Source organism: Oryx dammah, unplaced genomic scaffold, assembly GCF_014754425.2.
Source record: "Oryx dammah isolate SB20612 unplaced genomic scaffold, SCBI_Odam_1.1 HiC_scaffold_2, whole genome shotgun sequence".
Lineage (NCBI taxonomy): Eukaryota > Metazoa > Chordata > Mammalia > Artiodactyla > Bovidae > Oryx > Oryx dammah.
The window spans coordinates 197,571,766-197,592,629 of NW_024070186.1; the positions used below are offsets into that span (position 1 = coordinate 197,571,766).

At 55.0% G+C, this 20,864-nt stretch overlaps 1 protein-coding gene across 1 annotated transcript in view; it reads right to left on the reverse strand.

Moving 5' to 3' along the window:
• Positions 1-324: 324 nt before the first annotated feature.
• LOC120882964 (kinesin-like protein KIF19) overlaps positions 325-20,864 on the reverse strand; it is a 29,188-nt gene continuing 8,648 nt past the window's right edge. The window contains exons 9-23 of the mRNA XM_040266801.1: positions 19,996-20,148; positions 19,264-19,386; positions 17,614-17,764; positions 14,960-15,014; positions 13,686-13,869; positions 10,135-10,169; positions 9,456-9,544; positions 8,877-9,326; positions 7,838-7,959; positions 6,706-6,830; positions 6,023-6,131; positions 5,862-5,966; positions 4,937-5,326; positions 543-568; positions 325-439 (exon numbers count right to left, since the gene is read on the reverse strand). Coding sequence (XP_040122735.1) covers positions 325-439; positions 543-568; positions 4,937-5,326; positions 5,862-5,966; positions 6,023-6,131; positions 6,706-6,830; positions 7,838-7,959; positions 8,877-9,326; positions 9,456-9,544; positions 10,135-10,169; positions 13,686-13,869; positions 14,960-15,014; positions 17,614-17,764; positions 19,264-19,386; positions 19,996-20,148 — 2,232 coding nt within the window. The remainder of the gene's footprint in view (positions 440-542; positions 569-4,936; positions 5,327-5,861; positions 5,967-6,022; positions 6,132-6,705; positions 6,831-7,837; positions 7,960-8,876; positions 9,327-9,455; positions 9,545-10,134; positions 10,170-13,685; positions 13,870-14,959; positions 15,015-17,613; positions 17,765-19,263; positions 19,387-19,995; positions 20,149-20,864) is intronic.

Below are 20,864 nucleotides of genomic sequence, written 5' to 3' on the forward strand. Positions count from 1 at the left end.
CAGCCTCCTCAGGTGAAGGCGCTGAGGTGCGCGCGCACGCTCCTCTCAGCCTCCTCAGACGAGGCGCTGTGCGCGGCGCTGTCTCGTGTGAGGGACACGTGCGTGCGTCACACCCTCTTCCGTGCGGTGAGCGCTCACGCGCGAGGGTCCGCGGCGATGCCGCCGCTCCTCAGGGGGCGCTGCCTGCGGCGGCGGTCACGCCTGAGGGACGCGCGCGCCGTGGCCTCCACCTCCTCAGGCGAGGGGCTGAGGCGAGCGCTCACGGCTCAGGTGTGAGCGTCTTCGCGGCCCAGCCCTCACAGCTGAGTGCCGTGTGCTGACAGGCTAGGTCAGACCTGGAGTCCCCGGCGCAGCGGCGGCGCAGCCCACCAGGGCCGGGGCGTGCGGCGAGCGGTCGTGTCCGAGGTCCCCAGGCTCTGACAGCCGGGAGCGGGTGTGCCTGGGAGAGGGAGGCACGGACCTCGGCCGTCCCGGGGCCGGAGGCGCGCCCCGCGCGGGCCTGGGCCGCCCTGCCAGGTGGCGCTGGGAAGGGTGAGGCTGACCTCCGGCCCGTGCAGTGTGTGCTCGTCTAAACAGTGAGGAGAGAGGAGAGAATATTGTGATTTTCAGGGGCCACCCGGTGAACCCAGGAATAAGCTAAATAAGGAGTGTCTGACGCACGGTATTCAGACTCACTGCGTGCTGGCTGTTCACCGAGTTACCTCGTGGTTTCTCCCACAGCTCTGGGAGGGCTTGTGCTTCCCATGAGCTCCTGAGCTCAAGACTTTCTGGAATTTTCCCCTCTGGCTCGTGGCTCCTCCCTATTCTTCTCAACCACACTCGGCCTTCCTCTTCCTGTTCCCTCCTTGCTCTTAGCTGACCTTGACTTGGCTGTGAGAGGGTTCTCTGGGTTCACTGAACGGTTTAATCAGATGTCATCATCAAACAGGAAAGAAGCAAGGAAGGTGTGGCGGGGAGGTAAGGGATCTCTCCTAGGATCGAGCCAGGTGCCCACTCCCCCAGGTCTCTGCTCACGGTCACCCCCACTCACTCGTTCATTCATCTGCCCATTTTGCTGCTATCTATTGAGACCCTGTTGTAATTATTGGGCACAAAGCAGTGATTGAGACCAACTGTCTACCCTGTGCCCACGGAGCCTGCAGACACATGAACAAAAAAACCAAGCTCAATCTTCAGTCCCTTGGCTGGGGACACACACCGTGGCCACCCTGCTGAAGGCGCGAGGAGGGAGCCCCTGACTCCAGATCTTCCCCTTGAAAGGAAAGCCCAACTTCTGCGTTTTACATGCAGTCTGATTTTTCACATTATCTCACAATGTGCTTGCTGGTCAGCCAGGGTCCTCCCAGCTCTGGGCTAGAGTTGACCCAAGAACTGCCCATCTGCAATTTCTGCTTCAGTAATCAAAATTCTAAGCTGCTCTAGATGTTAACTCAGTTGCTCTTAATCAGGGTGGAAAGAGTTCCTCACACAGAGGATTTGGACATCTGTTCAGAAGCGTTTTACATTGGTTAGGAAAGACCTGCCTCACGCTTGACCCAGGGTGGGAGTCCGAGCGGGTGGGTAGCCCCTATAGGTGAGCGTGACCTGGGAGCTCCCTCCTCTCGGCTCGGTGCTTCTCGTTCTGCGAAATGGGCGCCTACTTGTATGCAGGGATGTTGAGGAGGATAAATGGAGCGACGCACCTGCTCCTCCCTGGCGTCCACTGGCCTGTGGGACTCCGCTGCTCCTTCCTCCCTCAGCTGCGCCTGGGCTGTGGCTCATCTCCGCACCCCCAGATGTGATATCCACCAAGGTGCGGATGCAGGGCCCACCGGACTGAGGCCCTGACTGTAAATGAGCCACCAGATCGGAACCCCAGTATCTCTGCCACCTCTCTGCGCCTCGGTTCCCTCATCAGTGTCACGGGGATAACTGTTCCTCTCCCCGTGAAATTACGGTGAGGACAAACAGGTTGACTCCATACAGAGCCTAACACATAGGATGTGCTCAATAAATGTGAGCTCTTGTTATGCAGCGATACAGGCCAGTGCTCTCCGTCACCCACGGTAAGGACCAGCTTCCTCATCTGCTTCTCAGTCTATATGGGACTGAGAATTTTGCAAATATAACAAAAGCAACTTACTAGGAAGATTAAATGAAAAATTTCTTGAAGACAGAATCCAGGCCATTGATGATAAGTTGTGGTTCCATCGGATCTGGCTGCCGTGTTCTTTTCTAAACCTTTGACCTCAACTTCCCTGCTCCTCTGATGGCAGGTCAGTAACAGTTGGTGGCCCTCTGAGGAGGGCTGTCATCCACCAATCTGTTCCTACAACTGTGATAAACTGGACACAATCCCAACATCCCATGATAGGGGGCATGTGTTCATGTCCCTGTGTACCCCATGAGGACGGCATCTTACAGAGACCCTTCCTGGGTGGTGGGGTTTACAAACGGTTTCTCCTTTATTTATGATGTTATCTATATTCCAAAGTTTTCATGATGAGTACTTATTATTTTTGTAGTAACAACCACCGTAGAAGGTGGGACTCAAACCGGCACTGAGAGAACCCACGGGCCCCTGGGTGCAGACCGAGTTAGGGCAATCAGCCAAATGTGCACAATTGAATCATTGCCTCAAACTCCTGGGACGTCAGGCAGGCCAGCAGCAAAACCAAGCACACCCCCAGATACACCTTTTCAAAGAGCCAGTGACTGTGGCTGACCTGCTGCCTAAGAAACCTGAAACTCACTCACGCCAAGGAGCAGACAACTAATAACAGCCCAGACCGTCACACCTTCCAAACGTTTGAGAGGAGGGGCGGAGATGCAGAAAAAACCCAACTCGCTCTTGTCCTTTTTCGATCGCATACCTGCGTGAAAACTGAGGCTGGGTTTCATCTTAGAGGCTGAAGGGACAGCAGGGAGAAAACTCTTTCCCGGAGACTCTGACAGCTGAGGCAGTGCAGGGGGTGGCTGGCTCTCGGCTATCTGATCCGCAGAGGGTGGCTGAAGTTTTTCCGTTGCCTGTGGGGGAAGCATCACCAAGTATGGGGAGCAGGTAGAGAAGGAATGAAATGTCAAGGTCACTTTGAGCTGCAGTCATGCACTGACTGAACACCTACTGTGTGCCAGCTGTGTGGGTATCTTAGTGAACACAACAGGCAGAATCACTGCTAACATTCACTTCCAACCACCAAGAAGAATGAATGAATCATTGATGCAATCCTGGGTTTTTGTCCCTGGGCTTTTTCCTTCTCAACCACATGCCCCCATGGAAGGGGTTTTCATCTAAACCATTGTGATGGTTACCATTTAAACCCATCAACCATGTAAAGCAGATGGCTCTTTCTAATGGGGTGGGCTTCATCCAATCAGTTGACAGCCTGCATAGAACAAAAGGACTGACTCTCCCGTGAGTCAGAGAGATCGATGCCCTCTGCTGACAACCTTTAGCTGGGACGTTAGCATTTTCCTGCCTTTGGACTTGAACAGAAACTTTGGCTCTGCTAGCTGGCATGTGTGTCTGTATGGTGGGACAGGGGGTGAACATGCATGCACACAGATTCTTTTGGTCTTATTTCTCAGGATAATCTGACCACTACACCCGCCTTCTGCTCCTTGCTACCGTTGCACTTCTGTTCCCCTGAGGAGTTACCAGAGCCATTTCCATTTGAATTAGCAAATGCCCACTGTGTGTCCAGCAGGACTCAGGGTCTCACCAGGAGGGGCAAAGTGGAGCTCCGGCAGCCCCCTGGCCACCAGCAATGCCCCCAGGGGGAGCCTGCTCCCTTAGGCTCACTCGGTTTACTTAACCAAGTGGATGGCGAGAGACAAGCCCCTCCCGGTGAAGACCAGCTTCATTTGCACCCGGGGAACCTGCGCCCTCCCCACACAAACGTCATTCCACACCATTGTGGTCACTTGAAATCTGCCACGTGCTCTCTGCTTTTGCTTAATCCTATTTGTTGAGGCCTTGCCACGGGTGTTCACTGCCTAATATCCTAAGAAAGCAACTCAACATGAAGAAATCTGTTCCCATAGAGATGCAGAAGCATCGTGTGTGATGGCCAAAAACGAAAGACAGGGACTTCCCTGGTGATCCAGTGGTTAACACTCTGTGCTCCCAACGTGGGAGTCACAGGTTCAGTCCCTGGTTGGGGAGCTAACATCCCACACGTGGTGCGGCATGGCCAAAAAAAGAAGAAAGACGACCTGCATGGCCATTTAACAGGGAGCAGAAACCCACAAAGTGGCCACAGACGGAATCACTTGTGTCTGGCCACCCATCTGCGGATATGACAGAGGACGGGTTGCCAGACTTGGGGAGGAAAGACACAGCTCATGGTCGTTAGTGCAGAGCAACTCACCTCTCACCAACTGTTATTTATCTGACGTGGTGCAGAATCAAGTAAGTCTTAGTTGCTCAGTCGTGTCTGACTCTGCAATCCCACGGACTGTAGCCCACCAGGCTCCTCTGTCCATGGAATTCTCCAGGTCAGAATACTGGAGTGGGTAGCCATTTCCTTCTCCAGAGAATCTTCCTGACCCAGGGAACCAACCCAGGTCTCCTGCATTGCAGGTGAATTCCTTACCATCTAAGCCACCAGGGAATCCACAAGAACCAAGTAATGTGCCTTTTATAAAGTGCAAATACTAGGTAGGCACATGAAAATTCATGACATAATGGTAGGGAAAAGACCCAGATCACAAAACTGTTTCCCTGGGACAATGACGACCACATACGACATGCCCACATGTGGCTTCAGGGCAGAAGGAAGGGACTGGGTCACAGTGACGGGCGGGGCGGGGGAGTGGTCTGGTTCTCTTCTCTCTCCCTGGTGTGCTGGGCACTCCCACACCCACCATGATTGTGTGGAGGTCAGCCCTGGCCGTGCCCCTCCACTGCTCTGGGTGAACCCCTGGGACCAGCACCCCCAGGCCCCTGTCCACCTACTGGCTGGATGCTCCTGGTGAGGGGGGCCGACGGCTTCCCCCTGGCCTTTTTCTCTGCAGAGCGGGCCCTGCCCGGGCTGGCTTGCGGCCACTTCCTGCCGGCTGGGCTCGTCTCCAGGGTGATGCTGGGCTTGGGGTCCTTGGGGTCTGGAGCCACCTCCTCTGGAGGGTGGAGGGAGGAGCGGCCACTGCTGCCCTCGCGGTCCTGCGCCCTGGAGCGCCGGGTGGCCGCGGTGAGGGCGATGCTCTTGGTGCCTGCGGCCATCTCCTTGAGGGCCTGGGCGCTCAGCCCGGCCTCTGCCACCATCCTCAGGGTGGGGGTGCCTGGTTCCCGGCCGGCCGGGGAGCACAGCTTGGAGACCAGTGTCTTCATGCTCTGGGAGCTCGGCTTCTTCGGGGAACGTTGCAGCAGCGGACCGTCAGCGGCCCCAGGTTGGGCCCCGAAGCAGACCCAGCGACAGGGGTCACGAAGCGGTCACCTGGCTTCTCTGGGTCTCATTTCCTGTTTATAAAGTGAGGGGGACACCCACTCCTGCCCCTGCATGGCTGGGGGAGTGTCGTAGTGGGTTGGTCAATGGTGACCCCAGCCTGCGTCCGCCTTGGACCCCCGAGTCTCAGCTCTGCCTTGAGTATGGGTCTTGGATCCCCAGAGGGGTGTCCTTACAAGAGGAGAGACACAGAGCCACCGAGGGAGGAGGCTGTAAAGACAGAGGCAGACGGGGCGGCCCCCAGGAGCCCGGGGCCCCCAGGAGCTGGATGAGGCCGGAGGGACCCTCCCCCGGAGCCTGCGCAGGGAGCGCAGTCCTGGGACACCTGACCTTAGACTTCCGGCCCCAGAAGTGGGAGAGAATGAGCGTCTGAGCTTCCTGATCTGCAGTGCTTTGGCCCGGACGCTCCAGACCCTAACGTGGTGACGCTAGCCGGGCCCAATACACGGTCAGCACTGTTGTGATGGCTGCTTCAGGACAACCTGCATTCCGGAAGCTTCTCTCGCGCTCGCCCTGGGCCAGCTCTGAAGGGCCCTGAGCACCCTGTCAGGAGAGGGAGCCTCACCAGAGCCGCGGGCCCGTTAGCTGCACACACCAACCTCGTGAGCCGGCGGGCTCAGCAGGGTGTGGAGCGAGGATGGCGGGAGGAGGGAGTCTGGCTTGCCCAGCTTTTTCAACGGCGTGGCTTTCGATGACTTGTAACCATCACTGTGGACAAAACACAGAGGTCTCAGCAGGGCCGGGGCCAGGTCCCCAAGCCCTTCATCCAGTCTCCGGGGCTGTGAGAAAGTAACTTCTGTTGTTTAAGTGACCTGTCTGTGGAGTTTTGTTACTGCAGCCCAAGCTGAGGTGGCGACACACACGGGGGAATATTAGCTACTGAACCCAGGTGGTGAGCACGAGGTGTTCAGTCTAAAGTCTACGTTTGGGTGTGTTGGAAACATCGGAGGGAAAGAAGGAAAACCAGAAAAGAGGAGGAAAGTACTGAGGTTGGGCGTAGGTGGCTGATGGTGAAAAGAAACCACAGGTGAAGTGAAGCTGGTCTTTCTAGCAACAAAGAGCCCAACTTCACAATCTCCCCGTGTGGTGAGCACCCACACTGATTCTCCTTAAACAACTCTGCAAGACTGGACATTAGCCTTGCTTCACTAGAAGTGCCCAGGGTTACATGTCAGCGTCTCCAGCTGGATATCCACCTGCCAGCCTCCGGTTCCCCATCTGGGCTCCACCTCATCCTGGGAACCAGGTGATGCCCATGGCCCGGGGATGGGGGCCCTGTCACCTGTCCGGATCCAGCAGCATGGGGAGCAGCTCAAACTGGGCCCCCCACGGGAGGTCCTCCCTGTCGTCTAGCTGGTCTTGGCTGGGCTCCTCTGGCGGGGGAGAGATGTTCAGAACAGAGCCGTCCTGGGACCAGACAGAGGGCAGGGTGAGGCGGCAGGGACCACAGACACGAGCGGGCTGCATCGTCAAGCAGAGGCTGAGGAGCCACCACCTCTGGAAAGAATCACGGGCTCCTCCACTGCGCCTCCCATCACAGACAGAAAGGGCCCGAGCCCAGGAAACACGGGGCACAGCCTCGATCCCGAGGAAATCGGTGCCCAAAGGAGGTGCTTGCTACCAGCACTCTCAGTAGTCGGCAGGGCCTCGGGAAGTCAGAATCACCAGACACAGGAGCCAGCAATCCCACTCCCGGGGGCGTCAGCAGAGAACCGAAAGCAGGACACGAGCAGAGCGGGTGCACCCACTGTGAGAGCAGCCCTATTCACAATAACGGAAAGGTGCAGCCACCCGAGTGCCCGTCGATGGGTACGGATAAACACAGTATGCCCGTCCACACACTGCACTGTGATTCAGCCTGGACACGGAAGGGAGCTCTGACACCTGCCAGAGCACGGATGCTCAGTGGAATAAGCTGACGGCGAAGGACAGACACGGGCGACTCCACTTCTGTGCGGCCCCCCGGGGGTCAGGGTCACGGAGACAGGCGTCAGCGTGGGTGCCGGTGACGGGGAAGACAGGAATCAGTGCTTGTCGAGTCTAGGTGGCACAACGGACTCTGAGTCCTGCGAGTCTTTTCAGTGAACTCAGCCTGGGGGAGCGCTCTTGGGGACCCTGACACTTACCATAGGATCCCACGAGGGATCCTTACAACAGCCCAGGGGACAGACCTGCCATGGGGGCCGCACACAGGCCCCTCCTCGGCCAGGGATGCCTCATCTGAAACCTGCCTGGATCCTGGCGGGTGGCAAGGTCCCATCCAGCCCCAGGTGCCTCTGGTTCCAGGCAGCCTGGTTCGTGGGGTTTCCGAGTTTCCTCTTCCCTCTACTGGGGCCAGTGCACCCCCCAGGGCTAGCACACAGGCCAGGCAAGAGGGACCGGCGTCACACAGCCTGAACCCGAAGCCTACTCACGCGCAGGGAGCTGGCCATCATGGTGTGCAGCAGCAGCAGGCGGTTCAGCGTGCCCGCGTCCAGCTCCCGGGAGTACAGACGGTACTGCTGCTCCAGGGCCTCCGGCACCGCCAGGCCGCTGTCTGCGCGAGTCGGGGAAGCAGAGATGGGGTGAAACATTCACCACTTGTTAGAAAGACAGTATGTTTTTTGGAAGTTTGAAGGCAATGCTCCAATCTGATAAAAAGATTTTTCTAGAGAGTGGGGTTTCTGTAGGTCATCTTCTTTGTGTTCCTGTTTTAAACGTTTTCTGTTATGTTCACATATTGCCTTCCAATCATAAAATCATATCATTAGCAATTCTAAAGGATAAATAAACTTCAATTTAATAGTTAAAGAGCGGGAGTTCCCCGGTGGTCTAGTGCAGTGAGGCCAAAAAGAAAAATCCATTAAAAACATCCCTAGGGCCTCTCCGGTGGCCCAGTGGTAAAGAACCAGCCTGCTAATGCAGGAAACATGGGTTTGATCCCTGATCTGGGAAGATCCCACGTGCCGTGGAACAACTAAGCCCGTGCGCCACAAGCACTCAAGTCCATGCCCGCTCACTGCGACTAGAGGAAAGCCCTCGCGGCAACAAGGACCCAGCAGTCAGAAGCAGATAAATAACGACAGCAACAAGAGAACCACTCCTAGGCCTGCACCCAGGACTGAGAATGGGGAGCGGTGGGCGGGGACCGGGCTGGAGACTGGTGCCTCCCGGCCTGGCCTGCCGCGCGGGATGTGACTTTCTGGGGACCACGTGCACTGCCCACTCTTTCCAGAAAAGCGTTAGGCGCTCAGTCATGTCTGACACTGTGTGACCCCAGGGACTGCAGCCTGCCAGGCTCCTGTGTCCATGAGATTTTCCAGGCAAGAATACTGGAGTGGGTTGCCATTCCCTTCTCCAGGGCATCTTCCCGACCCAGGACCCAGGGGCTGAACCACCAGGGAGTCACTTTCCCGGAGAGCGACCCTGACAGAGATGGGGGCCCGAGGAAGGGGCAGCGGGGCGGGGCCTCACCCTGGATCAGCTGCTGCTGCTCCCGGATGATCCGCTCGCACAGGCGCCGGTGCTGCTGGCAGCGCTGGATCACGAAGTCCTTCTGGCACAGCAGGTTCCTCCTGCACAGGCTGCTGGCCTGCAGCCCCGCGTTCTCCACCTCCAGCTCGTGCGCGCGGCACAGCAGCCGCAGCACCTCCCGCTGGTCCTCGCTGATGACCTGCGTGGGCAGCAGCTCCCCCATCTGCGAGGCCTTCTTCTTGGCGTTGGCCAGACGCTGCTCCAGGCCCGGCTGGTGGAGAGACCACGGGATCAGGGCAGACGCCCGGGGTCTCTGCTGCCAAGCCCGCTCGTCCTTACACTCTGGCTTGCAATCGCGCTCACAGAGACCCGCGGGATTGACTGTGAGGGCGTGCCCCGCATTAACCGTGTCCTTCATTTCCTGTTCTGATGTTGTCGCCTCTGGGGACCCTGCTGACCGTGCAGAGACAGCTCCCCAAGAACAGCCAGGTCCTACAGACAGCAAACAACTTGCCCTCAGGCACGTCGTTCATATGCAAACCAGCCAACCCAGAGCCCACACCCTTCCCCCTCCTCCACAGGGTTCCACGGTCTGGGCCGCTGTCATCACCCAGGACAGGTACTGAAAGCGTCGATTCCCAGGCCGGTTGATAAGAAGTCCAAAGTCCCTGAGGAGGAGAAGAAAGGGGTCTGGGGCTCTTAAGGAGGAGGAAAAGACAAACTTTTTTTCCCTTTACATTTTAGTCACATAAAACGTTTTTTTCTTTAAGCCTTGAACTGATGATTACACAACAAACAACTCAGTTTAAACTCTGTACTAGGAATTATATAACAGCAATGTATCCTGCTTGAGGACAGTTTCTCCTTCCTGAAAACCTTCTGACTAATCTTGATATTTTAGAATGTGTATTATGGGAGTGGGTCTGGTAGGATCTTTCTATTGTTAAATTCTAATCCTGTTATCCTAAAATGTAAATTGTAGGAGTAGGTCTGGTAATATTTTCACAAACTTGAGACATTCTTTTGATTAATTGTAATAACCAATTAAAAAACGTATTTAACTCCCTTGCTAACACCAGCAAGGGGTGGCACTCTCAGTCCCCTTCTGATGTCTACGTCAGAAGCTTTCCCTGTCCCTTTTCTTACTTTGATAAAACTCTGCAAAGCTCTTGAGTGATCAAGCTTGGTCCCTGGTCCCAAAGCTAAATCTTCTTTGGAGATCACAAATTCGACATCGTTCACCATAAGCTATCAGTACCAGACAACCCAGGACAGGCCCTGTGCCCCCGGAACCTGCGGGAACAATCCAGACCAGCCAGCCCTTAGCCTGCCCACCCCGCCTTGTCCACTCCTTCCGCAGAAACCTCAGTGAGGCCTCTGGTCCGCGCTGACCCTCCCTTCCTCTGCCTCCAGCTGGCCTGGGGTCTCCCCATGCGGCCCTGCCTGGCATCGAGTGGCCCCTCCTCTCGGGAACTGTGAGTAACAAACGATCTTTCCAAGGCAGTTGTCTCCTGATCTGTTGGCCTCATCTTGAACATTCTTGAATGTTCTATTAATGCACGGTATGTTCTAGAATGTTCTATAAATGCACGGTACGTTCTAGAATGTTCTATTCATGCACGGCACGTTCTTGAATGTTCTATTCATGCACGGCACATTCTAGAATGTTCTATTCATGCACGGCATTAAAAATAATAATAATTTTTTTTGATTTATGTACTTGGATACACCAGGTCTTGGTTGCCACGTGCAGGATCTAGTTCCCTGACCAGGGATTGAACCCCAGCCCTCTGCAATGGGAGTGTGGAGTCTTAGCCACTAGACCACCAGGGAAGTCCCTTGCCTGGCACTTTAGAACAGACCCAGGGCTTAGCCTTCACCACAGTGTCTGGTGCGGGACACCAAGGCTGCCTGTTTTCATGCTGTGATGCTGCTGTAAGCCGGCCCTGGTGGTCAGAGAGAAGGCTCTGAAGGGGTGCCTCTACAGCCTCTGTATCACAGACTTCTTATCTGAAACTGAGGTCCTGGTTCTCTTGGGCCAAAGTTGGACTTGAGAAGGAGCAGAGAGATGGGAGGCCTAGCTCATCCACTGCAGCCCTGGGCACTGCTGCCCTCTTGCAGAAAGACAGCAGAGGGGGGCGGGTTGGGGGAACTGTGAGGTCTGCCTGAGACCCTTGACCTTACTCTGTGGGTGAGTCAGGGCTCCAGAGAAACAGAACAATATTTATACACGTTTGTGTATATATGTGTTTATATATGTTTGTGTGTATATAAATACATATATATACATTTATGTACATGTTTGTATGTATATATATACACACACACACACACACACACACACACACTTACATAGAGGGGCACGGCAACCCACTCCATTATCCTTGCCTGGAGAATCGCATGGATAGAGATCACAAATTCTCTGGACAAGGCGGAGTGGGCAGGCTGAGGGCTGGCTGGTCTGAATTGTTCCCGCAAGTCCCGGGGCATAGGGCCTGTCCTGGGTTGTCTGGCAGGCTACAATCTACAGGGTCACAAAGTTGGACACGACTGAAGCAACTTAGATGAGACGGTTAGACGGCATCACCAACTTAGTGGACATGAGTTTGGGTAAATTCCAGGAGTTGGTGATGGACAGGGAGGCCTGGCGTGCTGCAGTCCATGAGATCGCAAAGAGCTGGACATGACTGAGCGACTGAACTGAACTGAAGCAACTTAGCACATAGCACGTACATATATACATACATACATGTATATATATATACACATACATACATATATATATATACATAGACTCACACAGAGGTGGGGGGTTTTGCCAAGCTGTAAAGCATATGGGATCTTAGTTTTCTGACCAGGGATTGAATCCATGCCCTCTGCAATGGAAGCCTGGAATCTTAGCCACTGGGCCGCCAGGGAAGTTCCCACAGAGATTTATTTTAAAAAAACTGGGACTGGCATGTCCAAAACCCATCAGGCAGCCCAACTGGCTGGAAACTCAGTCGGGAGCCGGTGGTGCGGTCTTGAGGCAGAATCTTCTCTTCTCTAGAACCCTCTGTTTTGCTGGTAAGGCCTTTCAGCGGACTGCATGAGGCCCAGCCACTCTATCCGGGGTAATCTTTATTTATAGTCAACTGACTGCAGATGTTCAATTCACCTACCAAATACCTTCACTCAGTTGTGTCTGACTCCTTTTCGACCCTGTTACAGTATAACCTGCCAGGTTACGGATAGCCTGCCAGGCTCCTCCGTCCATGCGGTTCTCCAGGCACAAATACTAGAGTGGGTAGCCATTCCCCTCACTAGAGATCTTTCTGACCCAGGGATCAAACCTGGGTCTCCTGCATTGCAGCTGGGTTCTTTACCATCTGAGCCGCCAGGGAAGCCCAAATACCTCACAGCAGCACCTATATGAGCATTTATTCAATCGGATCCCTGGGTACAACAGCCTGGCCACGCTGACACCTGAACCCATCACCACACCTCATAGCACCATCCAGTCCGCTAGATAGTAACGCTCGGGCCGAAGCTGCCTGATTCCCACCCTCAAATTCACGGTCCTGAATGAGCCCCTGCACCAGCCTTCTGCGTCTTCATCCTCTGGGCCCAAGAAGGGACCACTCTGGGAGAAGCTGGCTCAACTCCCCTAGCAGGATGCTCCTCTCTTCCTTCCAGACCCATGCCCCCCAGATGATCAGCCCCTCCGCCAGCTGCCTAGCACCCTGCTCCGACATCTGCTATCCTGCTGCCATACTGAACTGTATGCAGCTGTGTCTCTTCCCAGTAGACTGATGGCTTAAGCCTTAGTATCTTGTTCATCTTTATGGCGTCGGGGCCTGACATTGAGCTGGACACTTAAAACGTTGATTTGTTATTGGCTGATCAATCAGTCAATTAATTCATCAGTAGCCCACATGTACATGTCACCACTCAGTGTCTGTACTTGGCTCTCGAAGGCCGTGTTCCCCGCTGAGGCACGTTATCTGTTTAAGAAGAAGGCGTTTTTCTTATTTTTAAATGTTAGAGGACTTTTGCAGTGAGATCATGTAATCTCCAAATTGCAACAGGCAGATGCAATAATATTAAGAGGTTCTTGGTTTGGCAAATAGCTTTTAAGTGAAATAAACGCTGCCTGCTTTTAGCAACATGACATCATCAGATGTCTTCTCCGCTTGCCTGAAAATACACCTGCTAACATTTAACTAATGGGCTGAAATAGTAGCCAGCTTCACTGGCATTTTCCCCAAAGTCTCCATCAGGCGCCAGTTCTGTCATTTTTCTGAAGTGAGACTATTAGATAACTGGTTATTATATAAATAGCTCATATAAATAGGCGGCTCTTCTCAGCAAAGAGGAATGTGAGACGAGTTCTCTCTCCGGAGAGGAGCCTGGAGTCTGGGCTTCCTCTGGCCGCACTGCTTGTCCCTGAGCCATGGGCCCGAGACCAGCCCCAGGGAAGCCTGCGGGGACACCGACGGACAGCGCCACAGTCGCAGGCAGAGGGCTCGGGGGACATCACACCGCCACTTGGGCCTCATTTCCACAGCCCCCGTGACCCCCAGTGTGGCCACAACTCTAAATCGAAAGGGCATGGACCATGGCATCAGACTGAGGTCGGGTCCTGCTCGCTTGGGCTGGGGGACAATCCTGCTCATCTCCGAGCCTCAGTTTCCCCACCTGTAGAATGGTCATGATCAGCCCTACTCTGAACAACTATCGTAGGAGGGCATGGTGCATCAGCTGCGATCAAAGAGCGTTAGCGACTCTCGGCACACGGCTGAGCGCGTGGACGCGCCATCCATCCCATACCTTGAGGGCCGCGGTTTTCTGCTGCTTGGCCAGGAGCATGTTGACCTCCTCCCTGGCCAGGGCCACCTCGTGCGGCTCTGCGGGCTCGCCTTCGCCCCCTTCAGGGCCAGCCTCCAGCGCCTCCTCGTCCCTCTCGGGCGTCCCAGCCCTGGGCACCAGGTGGTGGGTCTTCTCCTGCTCCCAGCTGCAGCCACATCAGAGGGGCCAGGGGTCAGAGTGCAGGCCACTCCCGAGCTGGGGGCCCTGGCATCTGGCCCTGGAGTCCCTGCAAGTCCCAGCTGGCAGGTGTGGGCATGAAAATGGGGCAGAATTGGGTCTGCTATCTGATGCCTTCTATACATATGGAAAACAAGATGTCATGAGAAACGTTGGCAGTAAAGAAGCAGTCAACATTCGTGGCAGGACCGCCAAGTGCAGAACTCAGCAGTCAGCCCAGCATGCCTCCAAAAATGCCAGGGCCGTCAGGGTGACCGTGGGCCCCCTGCCCCAGCTCCTCTAAACCTTGGAGACTATAGCACGCCCAGGGCTCTGTGAGGACAGACTGGGATGACCCGGCTCAGGCGACGCCGCCAGAGATGCACCCAGGGAGCCAGAAACGGAACCTGAACTACAAGGAGGACCGAGTGGAAAGCGAGGAAGGAGGACGCGGAGAGGGCAGGCAGGGACAGAGAGGGCTCCGTCCAGCGCAGGCGCCCTGCTGTGTGCCTAAGCAAGAAACTACCACAGGCAGGGAGGACGAGGAGGGCAAATGGGGAGGGCTGGGGAAGAAGCGGGCTCAGGGCATGGTGCCGGGGCCCATCAGCGAGTGGACACCTGTCCAGTTGTCCAGGGCAGTCCCACTGACACCATCACCCCAGTGGAATGGCTAACAGCACCTCCTCGCCCTCCAGTGACCACGGTCCAGATGAAAAACTGCACGGGCAGTCCCTTTCCACACAGCCAGTCACTTACGGTAGGCATGAGCTGCGAGCCACACAGCCAGTCACTTACGGTAGGCACGAGCTGCGAGTGAGACTGGAATAGCAGAAAGACCCCAGCAAGGGGACACAGCCTCCACATTCCCTCTGACCTCAGCATCCTCGCTGTAAAATGGGGTTGACCCTAACCTGTTGGGACTAGGCCTGCAGAAGGAAGCCAAAGGGGCCTGGGAGGCTCTCCCACTGGCCCAGCTCAGCCACGGGGAGGGGGATGAAGGAAGGGCCTGGGAGGCTCTCCCACTGGCCCAGCTCAGCCACGGGGAAGGGGATGAAGGAAGGGCCTGGAGGCTCTCCCACTGGCCCAGCTCAGCCACAGGGAGGGGGATGAAGGAAGGGCCCTGATCCTGTTCATCTGTGAAGGGTGGACGAAGCAGGGAGGATGGATGGGGGAATGGCTGAAGGCTTGGATAGATGGATGGATGGATACATGGATGGATGGAAGAATGGATGGGTGGATGGGTAGATGATGGGTGGATGGATAAATGGGTGGATGACGGATGAATGGATGGATGGATGGGTGATGAATGGATGGATGGGTGGATGTGTGGATGATGAATGGAGGGATGGGTGAATGGATGGATGGGTGGATGATGGATGGATGATGGATGGATGGATAGATGGATGGGTGGATGTGTGGATAGTGACTGGAGGGATGGGTGAATGGATGGATGGATGGATGGATACTTGGGTGGATAACTTAGATGATTTAGACTCTCCATTTGCCTGTTTTTGGCTCGGTTGCATGGATTTTAGTCTCAGGAATCCCAGGAGCAGGGCTAGGTTGTCCATCTCAGCTCTGGCCTCTCTCAGGGAAACGCTCCCAGACTCTCAGTCTGGGCCCCCTGCCACTTGCTCTGATAACACCCTGCCTTGTCCCTGGCTGTCTCCTGTGCGTCCACAGTTTTGTGGTATGTTCAGCACCTGCCTTTCCTGCTGGAACGTGAGTTCTCCATTTCTGTTTCCCATGGTCAGCTCCTACCAAGTAGTTGTGTGGTGGTTAAGCCATGGTTTTCTCTGCCTGTTCCAGCAGTTAGCTCTACCCTGGTCATATGCCGTCAGTTCCCCTGACCTTGAGGGCAGTGGTCAGGGAGTAGGTTTCCTTGAACATCAAGCAATCTGGAATTGGTGAAATAAATTGTGATGCACTCAGCTGAGCGCCGAAGAATTGATGCTTTTGAACTGTGGTGTTGGAGAAGACTCTTGAGAGTCCCTTGGACTGCAAGATCAAACCAGTCCATCCTAAAGGAGATCAGTCCTGGGTGCTCATTGGAAGGACTGATGCTGAAGCTGAAACTCCAATACTTTGGCCACCTGATGGGAAGAACTGACTCATCTGAAAAGACCCTGATGCTGGGAAAGATTGAGGGCAGGAGAAGGGGACGACAGAGGATGAGATGGCTGGATGGCATCCCCGACTCAATGGACATGGGTTTGTGTGGACTCCGGGAGTTGGTGATGGACAGGGAGGCCTGGCATGCTGCAGTTCATGGGGTCACAAAGAGTCGGACACGACTGAGCGACTGAACTGAGCAGATGACCAAATCAGTGCAGTCATCAAAACAAAGCACACGGAATGCTGGGAGACGCTCGTAAAGGAAGGCCCCTGGTAGAGCTGTGGACACCAGCACCCCACTGCTGCGCTAGGCTCGCCAGAGCAGGACCCAGTGGAAGCCCCTCGTGCCCTCGCCATGAGACCCCCCCACCCTCTCCATGACGCTGCCCACCTCCTCAGACCACCAAGCCGAGTCCCAGTGACTAACAGACCAGCAGGATGAGAACTATTTTACAGCATGTCTCCCCGTTGACCCCTGACCCCAGACAAGCCCAAGTCTCCGAGTCATCACCTGGTTTTATAGATTCTCTACAAGGACCCATTGACCACTGTCACCAGTCCCTGAAGCCCTCGGCTGGCCCCATGGGACTCAGTCTCGTCAACAACAGGCCCTCTTCTGTGAAATCTTCCGTCACTGTCTTGCTCCAACAGAAACTCGAGTCCCAAATCCACCAAAGAGAAAAAGGCACCCATGTGGGCAGGGGAGTTACATGACTAGAGAGCCCCAAAGTGCCCATCAGAAGGGGCAGGACAAGCAGACTCTAGTATGGACATTCCTGCCCTTTATTATAGATGTTTTAATGTTAGTCCAATAAGTGAAAACAGTTCCAATTTGTGTCTCTGTTTCCTAATGCAATTGGGAGTTTTTTCCTATGTTTACAGCCACTAGAAGCTCTCTCAATTGCCTATTCACGTCCCCACCTATATTTGTAAACTGGGCTGTTTGTTCTTTCTTGCCTGTGGTGTGCTCAGTTATGTCCAACTCTTTACGACTTCATGGACTGTAGCCTGCCAAGCTCCTCCAACCAGTGGAATTTTCCAGGCAAGACACTGGAGTGGGTTGCCATTTCCTACTCCAGACCTTCCCAACCCAGGGATCAAACCCGAGTCTCTTCATCTTCTGCACTGGCAGGCAGATTCTTTACCACTACACCACCCGGGAAGCCCTTTGTTATTGCTTATTGATTTTCAAAAGTCCTCTATTTACTATGGCAAAACTTATCTTAATAAGCCAAAAGAAGTGTGTGCATACATACCTGTCTACTTAACTTCATTACAGGTATTTTTTTAAGGGCATCTTTTAAACTTACTGATGAATTTTAGAGTAACTCTATGGTATGCTCTCCTCCAAAAGGAGGCCTCCGAGATCAAACCAGTTTGGGGAGAAGGGAGGCCTGGACACAGCTGCCCAGTGCATGTGGGTTCCACTTTGGGGCAGAAAAGGTCCAGAGCAAGACAAGAGGAGGAGGCTGCCCCACACAGTGGGTGTGCCGAATGCCAGTGAATGAAGCATTTGATTTAAGGGGTGGGACACTCAGCAAGGACCCTGTGCCAGGCAGGAGGAGGCTGTGGGCCCAGGGCAGCCCCACGGCACGAGGCGCAGGTGTGCAGGCCCTACCTTGAGCATCCCGGCCGCCAGGCTCGCCCCTCCTCTCCCTCTCCTGCCTCTCCACCTTGGCCTTGAGGCACTGGATCTGCCCGCGCAGGTCGGAGATGACGTCCATGTACTGCGCAATGTGGTAGGACACGCTCAGCAGGTTACGCTTGACCTGGTGGCCGGACGCGACCAAGGTCAGGGCCCGTGGCTGCCCTGGGAGAGACTCCTTCAATGCGATGGGAACACGCAAGCACATTGCATAAGGAAAACTCAAATTAGCCCTCTTCAGCCTTAAAAGGGAAGGCTGGAGGCTTAAAAGGGAAGGCTCCGACACCTGCTACCACATGGGTGGATCCTGAGGACATGACGAAAAATGGAATAAGCCGACCCAGAAGGAAAACACTGTAGGACCCAAGTGCGAGGTCCCTGGAGGAACTGGGTTCACACAGACAGAAAGGGGGAGGGTGGGGGTCACGGGTTGGGGGAGCGGAGAGGGGGTTACTATTTAATGGGAACAGAGCTTCAGTCTGGGGAGATGAAACGAGTTCTGGAGATGATGGTGGTGATGGGTGTACAACAAACTGCTGTACCTAATGCCACCAAAACTGTGCTGTTTAAAATGGTTAAAGTGGTGGGTTTTATGTTACGTACATTTTCCCATAGTTTCAAAAATATACAGTCCAACAAGAGGTTTTTGAAAGCCCTCTCCGTGGGTAGCCACTGCTACCATTTTTGTGTGCCCCTTCTAGACCCTTTTCTGCGCAGTGTTATATGTATATATGTACACATGTCTAGAAAGAGATACATGGCGACTGTAGGGGGTACATTCTGCTTTGGGGCATTTATATGAATCATATCAGACTGTAGCTGCTATTCTTTAACTTGCTTTTCTGGTTCAACGAAGTGTCTTGGAGGCTGTCTATCTGCAGGGGCTCCTCCCTATGCTCTGTAGCAGCTGCAGAGTGGGCCAGAGCCGGGGGACACACTTGCATACTCCCAGGGACATGGAGCCATCCTGACCTCTTCCTGGGCTCTTTAAGGCTCTCCTGTGACACAGCTTTCCTGAGCACATGGGTCTGTGTTTCTCTTCGGTGACATTGCTGGTCACGGGGCACACGCACTTGACTTTTAACCAGACGTGCGCACTGGCCCCCAGTCTGCACAGACATGCTTTATCACCCGTGGCTCAGCTCCCCTGCCTGACCAGTCCCCTTCGGTGGAAGACCCCTCTGAATCCGGCCTTCTCTGCTATTCTTCCTTGCAGCACCCCGCAGCTCTCTTAGAGAGCGCCCGTCTCAACAGGAAGCGGCACTTTTGTCTGTGCGGGTTCATGTTTCGCAGCTGCCTCCCCTCTGCTGGGCTCGGGGTTTGCATGGGAGCAGAAGCTCTGGTGATGATGATGATGGCTTTATCAGGGCGCTCAGCTCAGAGCTGGGCCCTGGGAAGGCTCATCACAGCTTGGCTGACCAATAATTGTCATCATCATCGTCAGATAACACCTATCATGTGTTGGCCACTAATACTGCACTGGACTGGACCAAAGCTCACACAGCTGGAAGGGCGCCTGCCCCAGAGATCAGAGGGAGAGCTGAAGAGTCAGTGAGCAGGTGGGAGAGTGGAGGAGAGGGATGGGGAGGGAGAGGCAGAGGGGAGCGGGGGCGAGCGGCTCACCCTCGTCTTGATGTTCTTGGCCCGGTAGGCATACAGCAGGGTGGTCCGCGACTCCTCTAAGTGTGTGCTGGCCGGGCTGACGTGGGCGATCATCACGGTCCGGCTGTTCCCGCCCAGGGCGTCCTGCTCGGGCAAGGTGCCAGCTGGGGTTAACGGGAACCGGGCCCCCACCTGCCTGGTGGTGCCACCCCTCCCCCACCTGTACCAAGCTCTGCTGGACCGTCTGGGGTTCCTGCTCCAAAGTCTGAGAAGGGCAGCTGAGTTGGACCAAGAGTCAGTGCTCGGGGAGGTGACACTCAGGATGAGACAGGACCTGGGGCAGGCCTACCCCATCTGAAATTCACTCAGATGCGAGCAGATGTGGCCAAAGAGGCCACACCTCAGGGCCACTTATTTATTGCTTTGTCTATCTGTCTACCTCCACCCTGCTTTCTACAGAATGGAGGTGACAGCACTCAGCTCGGTATGAAGAGGAAGTTCTTCATGGTCAGACTGTCTGCCATGGGACAGGCAGCCTCGGTGAGATAGTGAGCTCCATGTCCCTGGGAGTAGGCAAGCACGGGCTAGACTACACTCAGAGATGGAGGGAGTCGAGCAGAGAGCAGAGGTGGTTTCTACAGTGTTTTCCTGCCCTCAGGGGTTCCTTCCTGCCCTCAGGCGTTCCTGGAAGGGCCCTTTGGCCCAGGTAAATCTTGAAAGATGCAGTCAGATGCTGCAGCCGTGTCTTCGTACCTTCAGCAGACGTGTCAGTTTGCTGTCCCGGAAGTTCTCGTACTGCGCCCGGCTGCCACCCTTCTCGCTGAGTGCGTTGACGCAGTTGCCCAGTGCCAGCAGGGAGCGGTTGATGTGGGCGCCCTCCTTCATTCTCTTGCCTTGGTTTTGGGTCTGCAAGAAGAGAGGCCGCTGGTGGGGAGGTGGTCCTCACCCTCGTCACTGAGGGCAGGTGCCAGTCAGCCAGGGACATCCCTGTGCTCCGGAGCCCACTACTCTCCCATGCTCAGCCTGCTTCCATCGAAACCACAAGAAAGACTTTGGTCCACGTTTTCCCCTTGTTCTCTCTGCCTCCTGGCAGACCCTGGTGCCTACCTGTGGGGCACTCATGGCTTCTCATGCCCCCTCCTCTTGGGAACTGTGAGTAACAGACTATTTTTTCAGTGGTAGCTCTCTTCTGACTGGTTGGCCTTACTGGATCTCAAATTTCATACTGTATTAACATAATACACTGACTCTGTTGGCCTCTGGGCCAGCTGCCCAGGCTCTGCTCCTTTCAGCAACCCAGGCACCTGGGCCGGGCCAGGTGATGGGCAGATGAATAAATGAATGAGTGAAGCAATGTAACAGTCAATAAGCCCTGAGGACTCAGAGTACTGACTGCAAAGTGAAGTGAAGTGAAGTGAAGTGAAGTCGCACAGTCGTGCCTGACTCTGTGACCCCATGGACTGTAACACACCAGGCTCCTCTGTCCATGGGATTTTCCAGGCAAGAATACTGGAATGGGTTGCCATTCCCTCCTGACCCAGGGATCAAACTTACCCAGGTCACCCACAAACTGGACTATAAATATCAGTAGTGAAAGGCAAGGATTGGGGCCAGGACCCTCC